Source organism: Mus caroli, chromosome 9 (assembly GCF_900094665.2).
Source record: "Mus caroli chromosome 9, CAROLI_EIJ_v1.1, whole genome shotgun sequence".
NCBI lineage: Eukaryota > Metazoa > Chordata > Mammalia > Rodentia > Muridae > Mus > Mus caroli.
This window is the reverse complement of record NC_034578.1, coordinates 118,829,650-118,847,486: the sequence shown is the minus strand read 5'-3', so window position 1 is coordinate 118,847,486 and position 17,837 is coordinate 118,829,650. Positions and strand designations below refer to the sequence as shown.

Here is a 17,837-nt window from a genome sequence, read left to right as displayed (position 1 = left end):
TCTGGCTTTTCTGACAGTCATGAGGCACTCACGGTTTTTCCAATGTAGGACATCCCACAGGTCAGAGTACCCCCAACCCCAACACCAACCCCTCACCTTAATACCAACCAATCAATGTACCTATTTCCAGAAGGGGTTTCTCTATCATTTCCAGGGCTCAGTTCAGACAGATGTTTCTGACAGAACATTCTTTACCCAGGAGGGAAAGACACCTCTTCCTCCTACCCTCATTATATATGTAAGTGACAGTGTAGGCCCAAACCCCACACTAAACACAGTCCTCTGAGCTCTGTAACTTGAGGGTAGCAATTGGAAGTTTCAGAACTTTCTCATTTTGAATTTGTTAAAAAAAAAAAAAAAAAGGCAAGATCTTCACAGCAATCATCTGTTATCACCCCCATGAGCTCTTGAGGACAGACCTCAGAGGGAGCTTGGTGAACACTTCAGTCCTCTGACCCAGGAGGCATTTGTATGGTAAGTAGGCTTTAGGGATGGGAAGGGAGGGACCTACCTCACAGTGGTAGCATTCTACGTGGTAGTCCCTGTCCATGGACACAACTCTGATGGTCTCATCTGAACCCTGGAACAAAAAAAAGTAAGACATGCAGAGGCCAGTTATAAGACCATGGGAATTACCAACAAAGGAACTGGGTGGGAAGAGATTGTGGGGTAATAGGAGGAGGCTTTGGATTTTGGGGATGGGGGGGCATAAATCAATAGTGAATGCTAAACACTTTTAGGAAAAAGACCAGATTCAGTGGACGTGAGAGTGGGTGGGGGCCATGTGGTCTTCTAGGATGTCAGATGACACTGAAAAAAAAAAAAAGACCAATGGGGACATTTTTCTTAATTGAATTAAATTGAATTTTTTGCATAAGTATTTATGAATGATTGCATGTGCACAAACACACACTTGTATGCTCATGCAAGTGAAAGCCAGAAGTTTATGTTTGGTGTCTTCTTCCTTCACTCTCTATTTTATTCACTGAGGCAGGGTTTGGGGGACATTTTTTTTTTTTTAAAGATGAAGAAAAGACAAGCTTTCTGTCCCTCTGTTCATCTACAAGAGTTTGACCCGGGACAAACAGGCCCAAGAAGCACATGGGGTTAGGAAGTCAGCCCAGGAGGAAGGGACAGTATTGGGCATTGGAGGAGTATGCTGAATGGTATAAGAACAGGTTACAGACCTTCTGAGTGACTCAAGGGAGACGGCCCAGTCTTTTGAAGACTTATGAGCGGAACCAGCAAAGCACCTTACCTCTGGCGGAAGGATGGGAAGGCCACAGGCTGCACACTTGGGGGCCAGCACCCTGTGGGAGAAACAAAGGGAGCACGGTGCACACTGTGTCGATACCAGAGTATAAACGGCATCTAGGACCTACCAGGAGGCCCTCATGGCCAGCACTCAGGGTTATGTGGACCTAGGCTCACTCTCTGGAATATCAACATTATTCTTGGCTGCTACAGGAACATCTGGCTGCCTCCTGCTCCCTTAGGAATGAACATGAAGCTGGTTGACTGCTCCCTGCACAGCTACTTGTGCTGGTCTGACAAGTAGAGAGAGGGTGGTAGACTAAGCCTGACTTGGTTGCCTAGTGAAATTAGGTAAAGCTGGGGTCACAGGCTTGTTGAATTCCTCTGATTACCATTATGTGTTCAGCTCTACCACCAAACACATTTTAAATACAGTTTCTACATACTTTCCATTTTGCTGAGCTCAGTGGGGTCTGTGTACAGGTTACCATGGACTCCCTTCCTCTCTCCTTACTTGTGATAGTCTCGGACACAGTAGATCTTGTTCTCAGAGTCCACGGTGAAAGGAACCCCATCCAGACATTCATTACAGATGACGCAGCGGAAACAGCCGGGGTGATAGGACTTCCCTAGGGCCTGTAGGATCTGAAGACACAAAGAAAACAACTCATAGAGATGAAAGGAAGGAAGAGACAAGGAGAAGGAGGAACCCATTGGTTGAGGAGCCTAATGCACAGCTGCACCGTGGCACAGACTCCACCTAGCCCAGAGTTTCACCTGTACAAAGGTTAAGGGAGGACTAGTCTGCTTGGACGTGCCAACAGGAGAGGATCAAAGAGGATCCTCTCTCAACAGAGAGGATCTGCAGACTGTCAGTTGCTGACTGAGAGAAAATAAAGACACTCCTGTCTGATCCCTCTCTCATAGCAGGAAACTTGTTCTTTCCTAAAAAGCAATGCTAGGTAGGGCTAGGCCTGTCCTGGGACCAGAACATCGGGAAACAGTAATAAACCGGTTAAAGCTAGTCACAAAAGAATCCATCCCTGGTATGGGAAGCAGCAAGCATATAGAAGAATAAAAGAAAATTCCAGATGGAGCTAGGAGAACTCAGACAAAACCTCACATTGACTCCTGATACCCGTTCCATGTGGCTTAGATTCTGCAGTGTGACAACCTAGAGAGGCCTGGCTGGAGCCCTGATCAATCAAATCCAAGTGTAACAGACAAATCCAACTCAGGGAAAGCCCCAAATGCCTCCTTACTCTGGTGACATTTGATTTGAATGTGATAACTTGAATCACTTGGGTCCTTCCAAAACAAAAACAACTAAGACACAGAGGGAAGAGAGGAGGCACACAGAGAAATGAGGAGAAAGGAGAGGAGGGAAAGGGAAGGGAGGGGAAGGAAGGGGGAAAGGGGAAAAGGAAAGGGAAGGCAAGGGGAGAGAAAGAGGGGAGGGGAAAAGAGAAGAGAGGATGGAGAGGAGAGGAGAGGGAGGAGAGGGAGGAGGAGAGGAGAGGAAATAGAGGGAGTTGAGGAGAAAAAACAGTGACAGGGGAAAGAGAAAGGAAGGGAAGAGGAGTTGGAAGTGGGTATAAGGGAGAGGAGAGGAGAGGGGAAAAGAGAGGAGGAGAGAAGAGGGGAGGGGAGGGGAGGGGAGGGGAGGGAAGAGGATCAGGAAGGGGGACAGGATGGAGGAGAGAGGGGAAGGGAAAGGAGAGAAGAAAGGAGGGGAGAAGGAGAGGGAAGGGAGGAGAGGAGAAAGGGAAAGGAGAAGAAAGGAAGAAACAAGAAGGAAAGCTTATCCTTGGTGAGGTCAGTTAGTCAGTAACAGAACTCACTGGGCATGGCTGTATGTCCTATTCTAAAAGTGTGGTCCCTGAATCTGCAACTTTAGCACTACCTGAGAACTTGGTAAAAAAAACGCACATTCTCAGACCCCACCCCAGACCTCATTTAGAATCACCAGGCATCATGTCTAGCAGTTGGTGTCTTAAGATGATCTGATGCATGCTATTAGAGTCAGAGATTTCTGTAATTTGTGGCTAAAAGCATATTTGGTAATTCAGTGGGAGATTTACATCTGCAATTACCTGAACCATGAAACAGCAAAAATAACAGAACTATGACATCACCATAAACAGGAGCACCCAATACCAGTCTGCAGGGAACACAGCTGGTCCTAAGCCATGCAGAAGCCTTCAAACAGGCCTGAGGACTCGGAACTTAGGCAAGCTCACAAGACACTGTAAGACTGTGAAAGAGATGTGCTGCAATCCAGGTCCTTCCACTGGAAGTCTGAATAGATAACTGGTACCACATACCTCAGGGAGCATAGGAGGACTACTCTGCTATCCCACCTTGGATCTCAGACTTCCTCATTCTCTACTGGGTCTTACTGCTTCTAAAACCCCTTTGGCAAAGTGCCAAAGAAGAGGAACAACTGCCAGGCTTCCAAAGTCTACTTGGCAATTGGAATGCACTTCCTCTCAAAGGCAAAAAAATAAAAATAAAAATTAAAAAAAAATTTAAAAAATCCTTAGATTAACTTAATCCTCACTGCACCTAAAGTCAAATGAAAAGAAGATGGCATTTTGCTACATCCTGGCTACCTTCTAAAATTCTGGCATTGAGGAATAGGATCTATTCAGAACATACCCCTTTATTAACATGGTGTATTCAGACAGTTTATAGAGTTGGGTAGCTGGGGCTCTGCTATACAGCTAAGTAGGTATCTGCAAGAGAGATGGCTCATCAGTTAAGACAGGAGATCTGGGTTCAGTTTCCAGCACCCACATCTGGTGACTCACGGTCTACCTGTAACTCCAGCTCCAGGGGTTAAGATACGCTTCTCTAGCCTCTATGGGCACTCACATACATGTGCACATACTAACACACAGACACACACAAGGACAACGATGCACATGCACATACCACTTTACAGACACACATGCACACACATAATCTTAAAAAGTAAAAAAAAAAAAAAAATTAATGTCTTTTTAAAGGACTCTGTATTATTAGAATTCTTGGCAGCAGATGAGAGTTCTGTTTTAAAGCTGGGAGTCACTTCTTCCCAGACCAAGAAAAGAGCTTCCTATAAGCTACTGAATACTCCTCAGAGGAACCCTCCACTCACTCAGGTTGAGATCTTAGGATTTCCTGCCCCTTCAGAAGTTCTTTAAGTGAAGATGAGCAATGTGAATGAAATGAAACTCATCTATGAGGGGAGTGGCTCCTGGGAAACAACACAAGCCAAGGACCCAGCCTCTGAGCAGCTGGCACAGCTGACCATCTTTGGTTTCTATTCTTCTCCCAGTATTCAGGATAGAGCCCAGAGGGACATACATGTTAGGCAAGACTGAGTTAATACCCCCAGCTATTACATTCTTATCTTGTTTTTGTTTTGTTTTGTTTTGTTTGCTTTTCAAGACAGGGTTTCTCTGTGTAGCCCTGGCTGTCCTGGAACCCACACAGTAGACCAGGCTGGCCTTGAACTGGGAGATCTGCATGCCTCTGCTTCCTGAGTGCTGGAATCAAAGGCATGTGCCACCACTGCTTGGCTTAGCTCTTAAATTCCTAAATGCCAGTTTCCAATGGTAAACAATTTGTTGACCTAGTACCTGATTCCACAGTGAACATTATTCTCACTTATGAAGCAAAGATTGAGACTCAGACAAACTAGAAGAGCCAGTGACCGAGCATAAAATGGGATATGAAAACCTGGACCCTGTCTGCATGAATGCCAGATGCTTTCTTAGAAATTACTTGTGCTGGAGGAAAAACAACCACATGCCTGTACCTGATTCCCAGGTGGTTGAGATTTCTGTACATAAAATAAGCTGGTCCTAGAGCACCTCACTGGGAAAGTCAATGATCACAGAGAAGCCAGATGTAGGCCAGTGTGAGCAGAATCACAGCAGTGTGCATGGCTAAAATTGCATTGGTCCAAGCCAACAACAGTGTCTATTAGAGAGAACTGGCTGGCACTAGACAAGGACTTCTTTAAATAAAACCAGCAGTGACCGGAATCAGAAAGAAAACATTGTGTTCAATTATTAACGTCTTTCTAGCCTCCTTCCAAGGGGCTCACTCAACAACCCACACTTACCATGTCCATGATCAGGTGTCCACAAAGAAAACACCTGTCCGCAGACTGCTGAAAGCCAGAATACTGTGGAGGAGAGACAAGAAAGATGAGTCAGCCACCTCCCCACCAGCAGAGAGAGGGAGGGATTCCTGAGAAACCTGTGGTTCCCCTGAGGGTGTGCAGCTATGTGCTAAGACCACCCATCCTACAGGGCCCCTCGAACGTTAAACTCTATGACATAGAGAGGTGTTAACTCAATTCAAAGATGCCCAAAGACAAGATCCTTGGAATCACTTGTAAACTTGAGACAAAAGTAAGTTTATGGGCCCCATCTCAGATATAGTAAGCTGGAAACAGGACTGGGGTTTGGATTGGAATCTGAGTTCTAATAAGAGTGTGTGTGTGTGTGTGTGTATGTGCCTGTACACACATGTGTACTGACACACACATGAGCACTGACACACACACATACACACACACATGGGCTGGGAGAGAGGCACATGTACGCATGAATAAAGCCTGTGGCTTGTCTTCTGCTTCAGGACTCAGATGACTCGGGCATGCATGAGGAGGGAATAGTCTTCTGCTGTTGGTACCAGGAGCACAGAGAAACAATCTCCTGCCATCTGGACCTCTCAGGCTCCTGCCCTAAGCCACCCTCATTCCACAGAGTCTGTGTAATAATACTCACCAAAAAGTCTTCCTCACAGAATACTTTGCCGTTGACAAAATAGAAGGCCTTTCCTCTTAACTTCCTGCCTGAAGTAAAAACAGGAAGGTGGGGTAAAAAGGAAAAGGTTAATATTTAACAAGATAGCTTTAATGAAAGAGGCCCTAACTGTAACCACACATAGGAAATGCCAACTGTGAATGATATTACTGAAGGATGATATTACATGGGTGTGGTGCTGGACACCTATAATCCTAGCATTTGAAGCCAAAGTCAAGAGGATCACCACAAGTTAGAGCCCAGCCTAGGCTACATAGTCGGGGACAGTGTAGCTGTCAGCAAGAAAACAGATCAAGTCCAGGAAGAAGGTCCCCTGGATGGTGCTGTTTAACAGAGAGACTTCAAGCCAACTGGAGATTCACCATACATATCCTTCCAAGACTTCCTTGCTGCTTAGAAAAATGTCTGTAAACCTCAGTGACAGGCTAGAGGAGGCATACACCTGCGCAGGACACTGGCAGTAGTCTCTCCTGTGGCACTAAGGATAGTCGCCACCATGACAACCTACCAGAATGCTATAAAACAGTAACTATAGAAAGCCACAAGGGAAGGATGAGCTGTTTTTCTCTTGATGTAAATGATGTGGTCTGGAGTATGGGACTTCAAACCATGAACCCTTAGATTAGACTTCTGATTCTATAAGGAGAAAAACATCCACAGTGTGGCGGAAGATGATGTTAGGCCCAGCACTCAGTAGGCAGGGGCAGATAGATCTCTGTGAATTTGAGGTCAGCCTGGTCTACAAAGCAAGTTCCAGGATAGCCAGGGCTGTTACCCAGAGAAAACCTATCTCAAACACACAGAGAAAGAAAGAAAGAAAGAAAGAAAGAAAGAAAGAAAGAAAGAAAGAAAGAAAGAAAGAAAGAAAGAAAGAAAGAAAGAAAGGGGAGGGGGAGGGAGGAAAGGAAAGGGAAAAAAAAGAAAAGAGAGAAAAGAAAAACATCCTTAATCAACGTCTTTTGTCACAAATGTGTGAAGATCCAGGACATATGCTTATGCAAGTTCAAACACAGCACTTCCATTGGACATACAGATGAGGCTCTACAGTGCTGAGGACTCCACGTACTTCTGGTATCCAACTGCACACAACCCATAGCCCCTTGGAAGTCCCAAAAGCCTAATGAATTCTTGGCATTGGATGAAGTCAAGATCCTGGGGCCAAGGACCTAACCTGACAGTAAACTCACCAATGTCACAAGGCCTGTCATCCCAGCACTTAAAAGGCTAAGGAAAGAAGAGGAGGAGGAAGAGGAGGAAGAGGAGGAGGATGATTATGAGTTCAAAGGAGAAGCTGAAGAAGCCTGTTACATCATCTTCACAATAATGTTGTTTCTAATAGCAACCTAATATCTATCAGATAAAAGATGTCAATTCTACCTGTAATCAAGGGAATGTAAATTAGAACCACAATAAAATCCTATCTTCATCTCACAAATTGGCAAAGTAGTAAATCTGGTTGCGTATGGCGAAACAATACTTGTGATTCCAGCACTTAGGATATTGGGGTTTGGTTTTTTGCTTATATTTTAATGCTAAATACTGGCCCCCAAGGCCTGGTTGCCAACTGACACTATGTAACCTTGCCCCCCACCAAGTTATCCCTGATTGCTGAATAAATATGCCTACAGCCAATAGCTGGGCAGAAGAGAGATAGGCGGGGTTTTGGGTTCCAAGGCTTGGGGTATGAGAAAGTGGGGGGGGAGGGGAGGAGAAGAGGCCTTGGGGTAAGAATCTTAAAATAACAGCCATGTGGGCTGGCTAATTGGAGTTAAGAGCAGCCCAGATGAAACATGGCAAATGATATATTGGGATTGTTAGCGGGGAAATAGACATAACAGCATAGAGGATAGATATCTGCCTGGTTCTTATGCTGATTATTATAAATACAAAGGTAGTATGTATCTTTTATCAGGAAACTAAATGGTCAAAAGGAGAGGTAGAAACCCCAGATTGGGATTAAAAATATTTAACACAGGAGGCAGAGGCAGAAGGATCAGGAGTTCGTTCAAATTTAGCCTGAGCTACCCAGCAAAATCTTTAAAAACAAAAACAAACAAACAAACAAAAAAACCCACAAAATTACAACAACAAAAAAAGGAAAAAAAAATGTTCCAAGACTAGGTCACTCCATGTAGCCCTGGCTAGCCTGAAACTTAATTTATAGACAAGGTTAGTCTCCAGCTCACAGAGATTGTCCAGCCTCTGCTTCCTGAGGTGCTGGGACTAAAGGAGTGGACCAACATACCTAGCAACAAAAGAAACTTTACTAAATCAGGTGACCATTGGAGGAGTGCCAAAGAAGTAGCCACCCTAGGAGTCATCTGTGAGGAGCCACAGGGACTACTATCCACGTGCAAAAGCACTGCGTGGTCTACAGATAAAACAGAAGCATCTTCAACGCCCTGGTGATAGAAGAACTGGTAATATTCTAGATTAATATTCAACGGTATACATTGACCAAAGCTAAAGGGCTGGGTCTATCTACATCATTAACTAAACATTAAACATGTCTAGAATTTGACATTCGTCCTTCTATCAAGTCACATACTGATCACTGAGTCTTGGTCCAATCTCTATGGAGCACCCACGTTTCCCTGATTTGTCTTCAGACTTCCCAGAGGATGATGAACCAGTTAGAGATGGAACCAAAGATCCTAGGGGCTGTGGTTGAAGGCAGAGCACTAGAGGGAGCAAGGGTGCCACCAGAAAACAGGACTTCATTTCATGTGTAAAAAACACCAGCTCTGCTCCCAGGAGTCTGGTCTAGGAAGTGATAAAGACCCTGAGCTAGAAACCAATGCTTTGCTTTTCTAGGAATAGAGAAACTGGGGAGATGGCACCGCTGTAACCATGGGGTTTCTACCCAGCCACTTTGTTCCCAGAAATAAGGCTGAATTATTATGAATAACTGTCCAAGTCAAAAGCTAGGGCTTAGTCCTCAACTAGCCTATAACTTATTTATCCTGTTTATTATTCTACTCTGTGAATACCACATAGATGGTTACCTCTTCTCAGGTTTATGTGACCATCTTTTCCAGAGTTTGATGTGAATCTTTCCCAGAATTCCTGTCTCTCTCTGTCTCTCTGTCTCTTTCTCTGTCTCTCTCTGTGTTTCTCTGTCTCTATCTCTGTCTCTGTCTCTGTCTCTGTCTCTCTCTCTACCAGATGTTCCACCTTCTAATCCTGCCTCAGCTCATAGCCTTCTTATTGAAAGTGATGCTTATAAGAGATTCTATTTATACTCAGGAGTTAAGAAATCTTCATGCTCTTAGAGAGGACCTAGGTTCTGTTCCCAGGACTCACATGACAACTCACAGCCAGCAGTGACTCTAGTTCAGGGGCTCTAACACCCTCTTCTGGCCTCCATGTGTACCATGCGTGAAGGTGGTACACACAAAGCATTTGACCAAATACCCATACACATTTTAAAAAAAAATCTTAATAGGAAAGAATAGCTCTATTCTAAAACCTACAAAGACCATCATTATGCAAAAGTATTAAATCTCCCATGGTGCAAGCAAACACACATGGAGGTGGGGGTTGCTCCCCTGTAACATCACCAAGGACTGTGAAGTGCTCACTCTCCCTGTCTCTACATAGTTTCCTAAGCTAGGAGTAAGTGTAAAATCACAAACTCTTCCTGGAAAGGAAACTTTAAAGATGTTTATCTTGACTCCATGAGGCAGACTTGGCTTTGGGACAAAATAAAAAAAAAGATCGATAAATATTTACTCAAAGAAGCAACTACATAAAACAGAGTACGTCTAACTGATAAACTGTTATACAGCCTTTTAAACTACCACATAGTGTTTTAATGGTACCAGAAAATGCTTATGCTATAAAAAGAGAGTCAGAACACATTAGTGAGTGAAGAAAGCAAGCTGGACATGTGTATTTATGGCACAATTCCACTTTGGTAAGTATCACACACCCCACTGATACATCACAGGGGCGGGAGTAAGGGGGTGAGGGGAGTGGCCAGCAGTGGTGGAAATGTAACAGGTAAAAGCTACTCTCCCCTTTATCTGCTTCTAATATACTTGACAAATGGTATTAGAAATTTCATTTTTCACTTTGTACATTTTTGTTTAGTTTTTTAAAATTATGTATAACAGAAAAATACTTGTTTAACTTTTTTAAAAACTATGTTATTGATTCTAAAAAACATAAAATAATGTGAAAAGGAAAAAAGAGTAAGATTTAAATGTCTCAGTCATGTAAAGAAGGCAGTCGCTGGTGACGGTGCCCACGAGTGGACATTCACAGCACCTGCAGAACAGAGGCAGGCTTGCTTTTTTCTTCTTTCCTATAGCTCACCAAATGCTTAACGAGTAGGCAATGCTGTGATTCCTTTTTTTAAGACCAAATCTTGCCATGTAGCCCAGGTTGGTCCTGAACTCACTATGTAGCCTTGGATGGCCTTGAGTGTACTGATCTCTTTAAAATCACAAGTTGGCTAGACAACTGTTCTTGCTGCCTGGTGCTGAGAAGTCTTGTGCCCGGACAGGAAGGGTCAGGGAGGAGCTTAGAGGACATGTCTGGTTTTTCTCTATTCTCAGTTTAAACATTAAGCACCCCACCAAAGACCCAAGAGGGTGGAGATGGTTCTGTGCCAAAAACCTTGAGCTTCAGTCCTCACTTCAGGTTAGAAACCATGTACAGCCTTCAAGTTACTCGCTTTATCTTGTCAGAGTAAGAATACCACCTGCTAACTGTCCTTCACATCCTGGGGCCGTGGTGCAATCTTTCTAATTTTAAAGATTTGTTTTTTTTTTTTAAAGTTTCTGAGTACATATGTGTGTATGTATGTTATATGTAGATGCCCAGGGAGGCCAAAGGATATTAGCTCCCCTAGAGCTGAAGGTGCAGGCACTTGTGAGCTGCCTAACACAGGTGCTAAGACAGGAAGGTCACTGGGTGCTCGGAACCCCTGACACATCTTTTTAGCCTGGGCTTTGTGTGTTCTAAGGAAGAATGCCCAGCCCTGTTGTACATGTTCACTGCTGAGTCTGCCATGTCACCGGACTTCCAGGAAGCTCAATAGTCATTTCTCCTGAAACTCACTTCCTACTCCAGATTTGAGATTGGGGAAGTGATTCACTAGAGTGAAGCAGAAATAGAGCATGTGTCTATCACTATCACTGGACAGAGCAGTAATACCAGACTTGATTACTTCTGGCATTAACATGAAACCATACTTCAAGAACACACTCAACTTTGGCGGTTTCCTTTCCTCCCATAAAAATATACATTCCCCAGTAATAGTATAGAACCCAGAGCTTTGTACAACAGGCAAGTGCTCTACTGCTGAGCTATAATCCCATCAAAACATGATAAATGAGGAATCCTAGTCTCATCCAGGTAGCAAGTGAACAGCTTCACCTGATTCTGAAGACGTCTAACCAGCTGCTTCTCTAGGCTACCTACCCCACAGTCCTAATTCTGGTAGGGCATTAACCTATATTCTCCCTTCCTCAGTGGATGCAAATGAAGCTTTCACTATTTACAGAAATCTTTACACACTGGGTCCTTTGTTACATACTGTCATAGGTAAGTGTAATCAGAATTCTCTAACAGCACATATTTGGTTAAAGCAAGACTGTCTCTAACTCATACCTGGAGGCAAGCTAAAACTGCTACCTGTTTAGAGAAAGGAGGCACAGAGGGAGAAAGCCAGGAAACACCAGTCTGGAGAGCAGGGAAGCAGAGAATGCTTGATTCGGGCTCAGTCACTCCCTAGCCAGCAAGAAAAACAGACACAGACTCACCTAGACCATAGATGCTCATTGGCTAGAGCACAGAGCTACCAGTAGGTGGTGCTAAACCAAGGCAAGAGCAGGACAGACTAAGGCAATCCGTCCCAATGAGAGCCCCAAACTGGCACAGGGGGTTTAGGAAGTAGCATGGATTATCTCATTAATCTTGCTATATTGCAACCTTCCACTTTAGGCATTTGAGCCTAACTTACTGCATCTTCACTAAGTCTGCCTTTGCTGATGGGTAAATAAATACCAAAGAAGTCAAACTTAAAGGCTGGAGTTGAAAATATTAGAGTTAAGAATCAAATACAGGTTTTCCTTGGGCAAAGTCAACAGTCTCTTCACAATACACAATCTCTCCGTTTCGTAAGATTGCTCTCTCAGAGAGTATGGAACACGGTGGAGGAGCAGGTAGCTACTGCCATGTGTGGCTATCAACATATGAATTTAACTAAAGTAACTTTAATGGTTCAAAGTGCATTCCAAGTAATTGATGGCCACTGAGACCACAATTTTAGGACATCTATATTGTCACACAAAATGATTCCTAATCTACTTCTTCAAGCAGCCTTTGCCAGGGACATTTTCCTCAGTACTGGGGGTGGACCCAAACTGTCTGGGGTGATTATATAATGCCTTACCTACTTTCTCCCTTTTAGCCTGTTCCAGAAAGTGCCAAAGGGAACCCCACACAATTGTCACAAGTCAGCACACTCCTTTCTTCTCATTCCAACCCCAGCACCACCAGAGGTGAATGCTCAGCCAAGTTTCTCGACAGTGCAAGCCAGCATTGCCTAGGCTGCTCCTGCTTTCTCATTAGGGAGAACTGACAGCTTTCTAAGAGCATCCTGTTAGGGACACAGCCACCACAGGTGGGTAGGGCATGAGCAAGGAAAAGTAAGACCACAGCACATGTGTCCATGGCAACCAAACACTCAAGGGCTGAGGAGTTCATCAAGAAACAAGAGAGCTTGAACAACCCACATAGATGTTCACACTTCCACTCCCTGAACGCAGTTTCTGGGAATGAATGCCAAGGAAACAGCTCAGTGATTTGGGTTTTTTTGTTTTGTTTTTTTTTTTTTCAGGGAAAAAAGCAACTGAATAAAGACATTTAATAACTCATAAGCCAGACTGTGCAGTGACTAAGTGGGTTACCATGTGAGTACTGGTGCAATTACAGCTGCTAAGTAAATGAGGAAGCACTGTAAATGTATTCTGGTCCCAACTCTAAAATGTGTACAGACTTGGATAAAAATGGAGGGGAAACACCAAAATGAAGTCAGATGCACTATAAGGCTAAAGCAATAGGCTTCTTCTGTCTTCAAATTGCTCTTTGTGGCTATCGTGTGGTTCTCATATCTAAAATGAGCTAAACACAGCTACTCATCAAGGGGTGGGTGAGTGAGCAGACCATGTGAGAGCCTGTTATAGTGCCCACACCTAGAAAGACAAAGGTCTGCCTTGGTCCTGCTGAGATGCCTTATGTAGCTTCCTAGACACAAAGTAGGTGAGAGTGAGTCTGCTGCCAGCCTCTCATGTCTACAGAGATATGAGGCATCCTGACCAATGCGCCAGGATTGCTTCTCAGTCTCCTCCAACTGGCATTGTGGTCCTCTGACTCCTTTTGCGTGTGTCATTCCTTTAATGTTAGGACAAGGATGCAGCAAGGTGGCCCTTTTGACACATTATCTTCAGTTTTCAGTCTGTTTTCTATGCTATAACTGGATAGCACAATCTGAATACTGTATAAAGAAAAAAGGTTACTCAGTTCACAATTCTAAATGTCCCAGGTGGGAAGGCCATATCTGATGAGGGTCTTCTTGCTAAAGGGGACTTTGCAGAGGCCAGAGGTAGCACAAGGCATCTCAGAATGATAGAGATCTATTCTTTTACTAAATGTCTGTGCTTCCCTAAAATTCTCGTGCTAAGATGCCAGAGTGCAAAGTGTTTGTACTAGGGGGAAGATGTTGAGAGATGGAACCTTATGAAGAGGCCAGAGCTGTGAGGCGACACAAAGAAGTCCTGTTCTGAGAGCTTCCAACCGCCTTCTGTGAGGACTGCAGGAAAGCCATCTATGAACCAGGAAGCAGCCTCCTTAAAACGCTAAAACACGGGCTGGTGAGATGGCTCAGTGGGTAAGAGCACCCGACTGCTCTTCCGAAGGTCCAGAGTTCAAATCCCAGCAACCACATGGTGGCTCACAACCATCTGTAACAAGATCTGGCGCCCTCTTCTGGAGTGTCTGAGACATCTACAGTGTACTTACATATAATAAATAAATAAATCTTTAAAAAAAAAAAAAAAAAAAAAAAAACGCTAAAACACTAAATATGTTGGTGCCTGACCCTGGCTTCCCAGACTCCACTGTGAGCAGCCAATGCAGCTATTTACCAGCCACTTGGTCCATGATGCCTTGGTACAGCAGTCCCATAGTCTTCAGTAGGCTCCTGCCTGCTAACAGCTTTCCTAACTGCCTGAATAATAACTGCCTGAATTTTTTTTTCAAAAAAAGTTTCTACTTGTTCCCTGGTAAACAGAGCAATGATTAGGAAACAGTTGTTAGACTTCCCAGGGAAGAGCACACTGACTGGTTACCCAGCAGCAAATGGTCGGTCCGGAAAACAAACATACAAGTAACAGCATACAGGCTGCAGCAGACCGTGTTAGGAATACACACTCACATCTGTAACAGCATTTAATGAAAACAAGAGGCCATTGATTTGAAATAAGGCAAGGAGGGATATATGGCAGGAGGAAAGAGAAAGGAGAAATGATATAATTATGTAATAATCTCAAAAATCCAAGGAAAATAAAAATTAAAAAATAAAAAACAGTTGAAAGAGCCAAAGACCAAAGATAACTTTTCTTTTGAACATGTTGCTCAGGTTATCTTTGAACTCATTATGTAGCTAAGATGACCCTGAACTCTTGATCTGTGTGCTGGGATTGTAGGTGTTCACCATCATGCCTGATCCACGTGGTACTGGGAATGGTAGCCAGGGCTTGAACGCATGCTAGGCAAGAACTCTACCAACTAAGCTGTATCTTTCCTTCCCTCCTTCCTCCTTCCCTCCCTTTTTTTCTCTACCCCACATCTCTCTCCCCCAACCTCTCCACCATGCTTAAACTTGAAGTGTGTACTAAGCTTCATCTCAATAAATTCACTAACTTTACTTCACTCTGATCCATCTTAAATTCTTTTTTTTTTTTTTTTTTTTGTGGTATAGTCAAGGGCCTGGCTTTATCTGAGCAGAAGTCCCCAGGGCTGCATCTCCCTGACACCAATGACATTTTTAAAAATGTTTTTATTTTATATATGTTTTGCCTGCATGTATATCTGTGTATCATGTATATGCCTAGTCTCTGTAGAGGCCAGAAGGCATCATATTCCCTGAAACTAGAGTTAAGAGACAATTATGAGCCCCTCTGTAGGTACTGAGAAACGAACCCAGGTCCCCTGGAAGAGTAACCAATGGGTTACTCTGAGCCATCTCTCCATCCCAACCAATCATATTTCATGTATATGTTGTCTATACACTGTTCTTTACTTTTCTCTAGAATGTATGTGCTATGGTGTTCACACTCTCACCACTCTCACTTTGCCAAGTCACCTAGAAACGATGACCAAACTCATGGATGAACTCATTATGTGAATTAAGACACAGAAATGATAGAAATTGTTCCTGTATGGTTCTATAACCTAGTGGAGAAGTGACTTTCTTTTTTTTTCTTTCTTCCCTCCTTTTCTCCCTCTTTCCCTCCCTCCCTCTCTATTTCAAGGTTCCTCTGTGTAGCCCTGGCTGTCTTGGAACTTACTCTGAACTGAGACCCACCACACCACCACCGATCTCAAGTACTGAGTGCTGAGATTAAAGATATGTGCCACTAGGGCTCAGGCTAAAAGATGACTTTCAAAGCAGGAAGGAGGGGCAGAAAAAGGGGAAGGAGGAGAGAGGAACCTTTAAAAAAAAAAAATCACCTCTACATTAATCTTCAGCAGAGGCCAGAATCAATCCATGGCTGAGTCAGACACACACACATTGGGCCTGACAGACTCCACAGTGAGCAGCTGACTCAACTGATGAGTGAGCAGTTGGCTCAACTCATCACCTTACACAAGGTATAGCAACTGAACAATGGTCCTCTAGCTATGTGGCCCTGAAGTATGGGAGATGACTGACAGGGTACTGAGCATCTCTTTCCTCTCCTCCTGAGTCCTCCACAGTACATTACAATTCTAATGTTATTAAGGACGACTTTGAAACCTCTCAACTTACCATCACTATCTGAAGTACTTAGAGATAAGCCTCCTCATTTCATTAGCTTTGTACTGGGAGTTAAGAATCCTTACTCTAAAGGATGATCCACTTGGAGCAGGACTCCATGGTAGAGCAGCTGCCTAGGGTGTAGGAAGCTCAGGGTTCCATCTCTACAGTCTTACCTCTCCCCACTCTCTTAGCCTGTGTTCCTCTTTCCACCCCCACTGCTGCACACTTACTGCAGGCTGCACAGGTGAAGCATGCATCATGGTAGAGATCTCCCATGGCCTGACAGGCCTGGCCAGCTCCAAACACCCCTTTGCTGCATTTCACACAGGAACCTGAAAGGCAAGAAGACACCAAGTCAGAAGAAAACTGGGATGTTTAAAAGTTTTGAAAAAGCCAAGGAACAAAGAATACCCTCCCCTACCACAACACCACATCCATGGATTTCTCAGGACTCAGTTCTTACAAGTACAAAAACCAGCTATCATCAACACGCCCCCCCACCTACACACACACAGTTCTCACACCTGCCCAGAGCTTTCAAAGGCTCCCACCATTCAAAAAAACCAAATCCTAAGCAAACCATGACTACAACACAGCTCAGGGGGAAACCTAATCTCAAAAAAGTTTGGATATGTTTAAATGTATTGAGACAGGATCCTACTCTGTAGCCCAGCCTTGCCTGGAACTCATTATATAACCCACAATGACTTCAAACTCAATGACAATTCTACCCCAGCCTCCTGAGTGCTGGGACTACAGGTATGTGTCAGCACAGTTGGCTGAAATTTTAATTTTATATGAATTATTTATATGTGTTTTAAAGCTTTCCCAGAACACAGCAGGTAAAAAAAAGAGTTACTGCATTGTTTCAGAATTCCTAATTTGAGTGACTGATTGACTGAGATAATGTAGCCCTGGCTAACCTGGAATTTGATATGTAACCAGGCTGACCTTGAACTCAAAGAGATCCACCTGCCTCTGCCTCTGCCTCTGCATCTGCCTTAGAGTTCCTTCTTTTTCTTCTTGAGACAGGGTCTCACTATGTAGCACAGTGTCTTGGAAATCACTACATAGAACAGGCTGGCCTTGAACTCACAGAGATGGGCCTGCCTCTGCTTCATACCTTCTGGGATAAAAGGTGTGTGTCACTACACGCCCCCAGAGTTCCTATTTTAAATTGGAAAACCAATTACTACTAAGAAAATCTAAGCTTCTATACTCTTTTTAAAATGTCCTCACATCAACCACTCAGAATAGCCATGCCCCTGACCTCCCACTGTTGGACTAGCCCACCTCCCATTTTGCCTTGTTGCTACCACACCCACACCAAAGGCCATCACCACTTGAAACCTCAACTACAAGGCTCCTCCATAAAAAGGCAACCTTCTACAGGTGACAGTGCAGCCCTGTGTCCTGTCCCTTTGCCCAGTAGGCTACATAGCATTTGTCCAATCATAAGCATTTCTCTATCACTTGGAGACATGCTTTGCAGATGCTGCAATGGGATGAAGAGCAAAGGTGACTGCATTCAGCCTACCTGGAGGAAACTGTTCTCCCACAGTGGGCAAAGGGGCTTCCCACCTTACCTGGATCCTGCATGAGGCCTCACAAAAGTGACCCAGGCTGGGGCGCAACATTAGAAAAAAAGAAGAGAAGCTGTTGACTATCCTTAGACTTTGCACAATCCTGAGGCCACCAGATTTACACGAATACCCAAAAAGGAAAAAAAAAAA

At 44.0% G+C, this 17,837-nt stretch overlaps 1 protein-coding gene across 1 annotated transcript in view; it reads right to left on the bottom strand.

Moving 5' to 3' along the window:
- Positions 1 to 17,837, bottom strand: part of Limd1 (LIM domains containing 1) — a 40,810-nt gene that overhangs the window by 3,127 nt on the left and 19,846 nt on the right. The window contains exons 2-7 of the mRNA XM_021172096.2: positions 16,335 to 16,436; positions 6,036 to 6,103; positions 5,366 to 5,428; positions 1,769 to 1,899; positions 1,259 to 1,310; positions 512 to 580 (exon numbers count right to left, since the gene is read on the bottom strand). Of these exons, the coding sequence (XP_021027755.1) occupies positions 512 to 580; positions 1,259 to 1,310; positions 1,769 to 1,899; positions 5,366 to 5,428; positions 6,036 to 6,103; positions 16,335 to 16,436 (485 nt within the window). The remainder of the gene's footprint in view (positions 1 to 511; positions 581 to 1,258; positions 1,311 to 1,768; positions 1,900 to 5,365; positions 5,429 to 6,035; positions 6,104 to 16,334; positions 16,437 to 17,837) is intronic.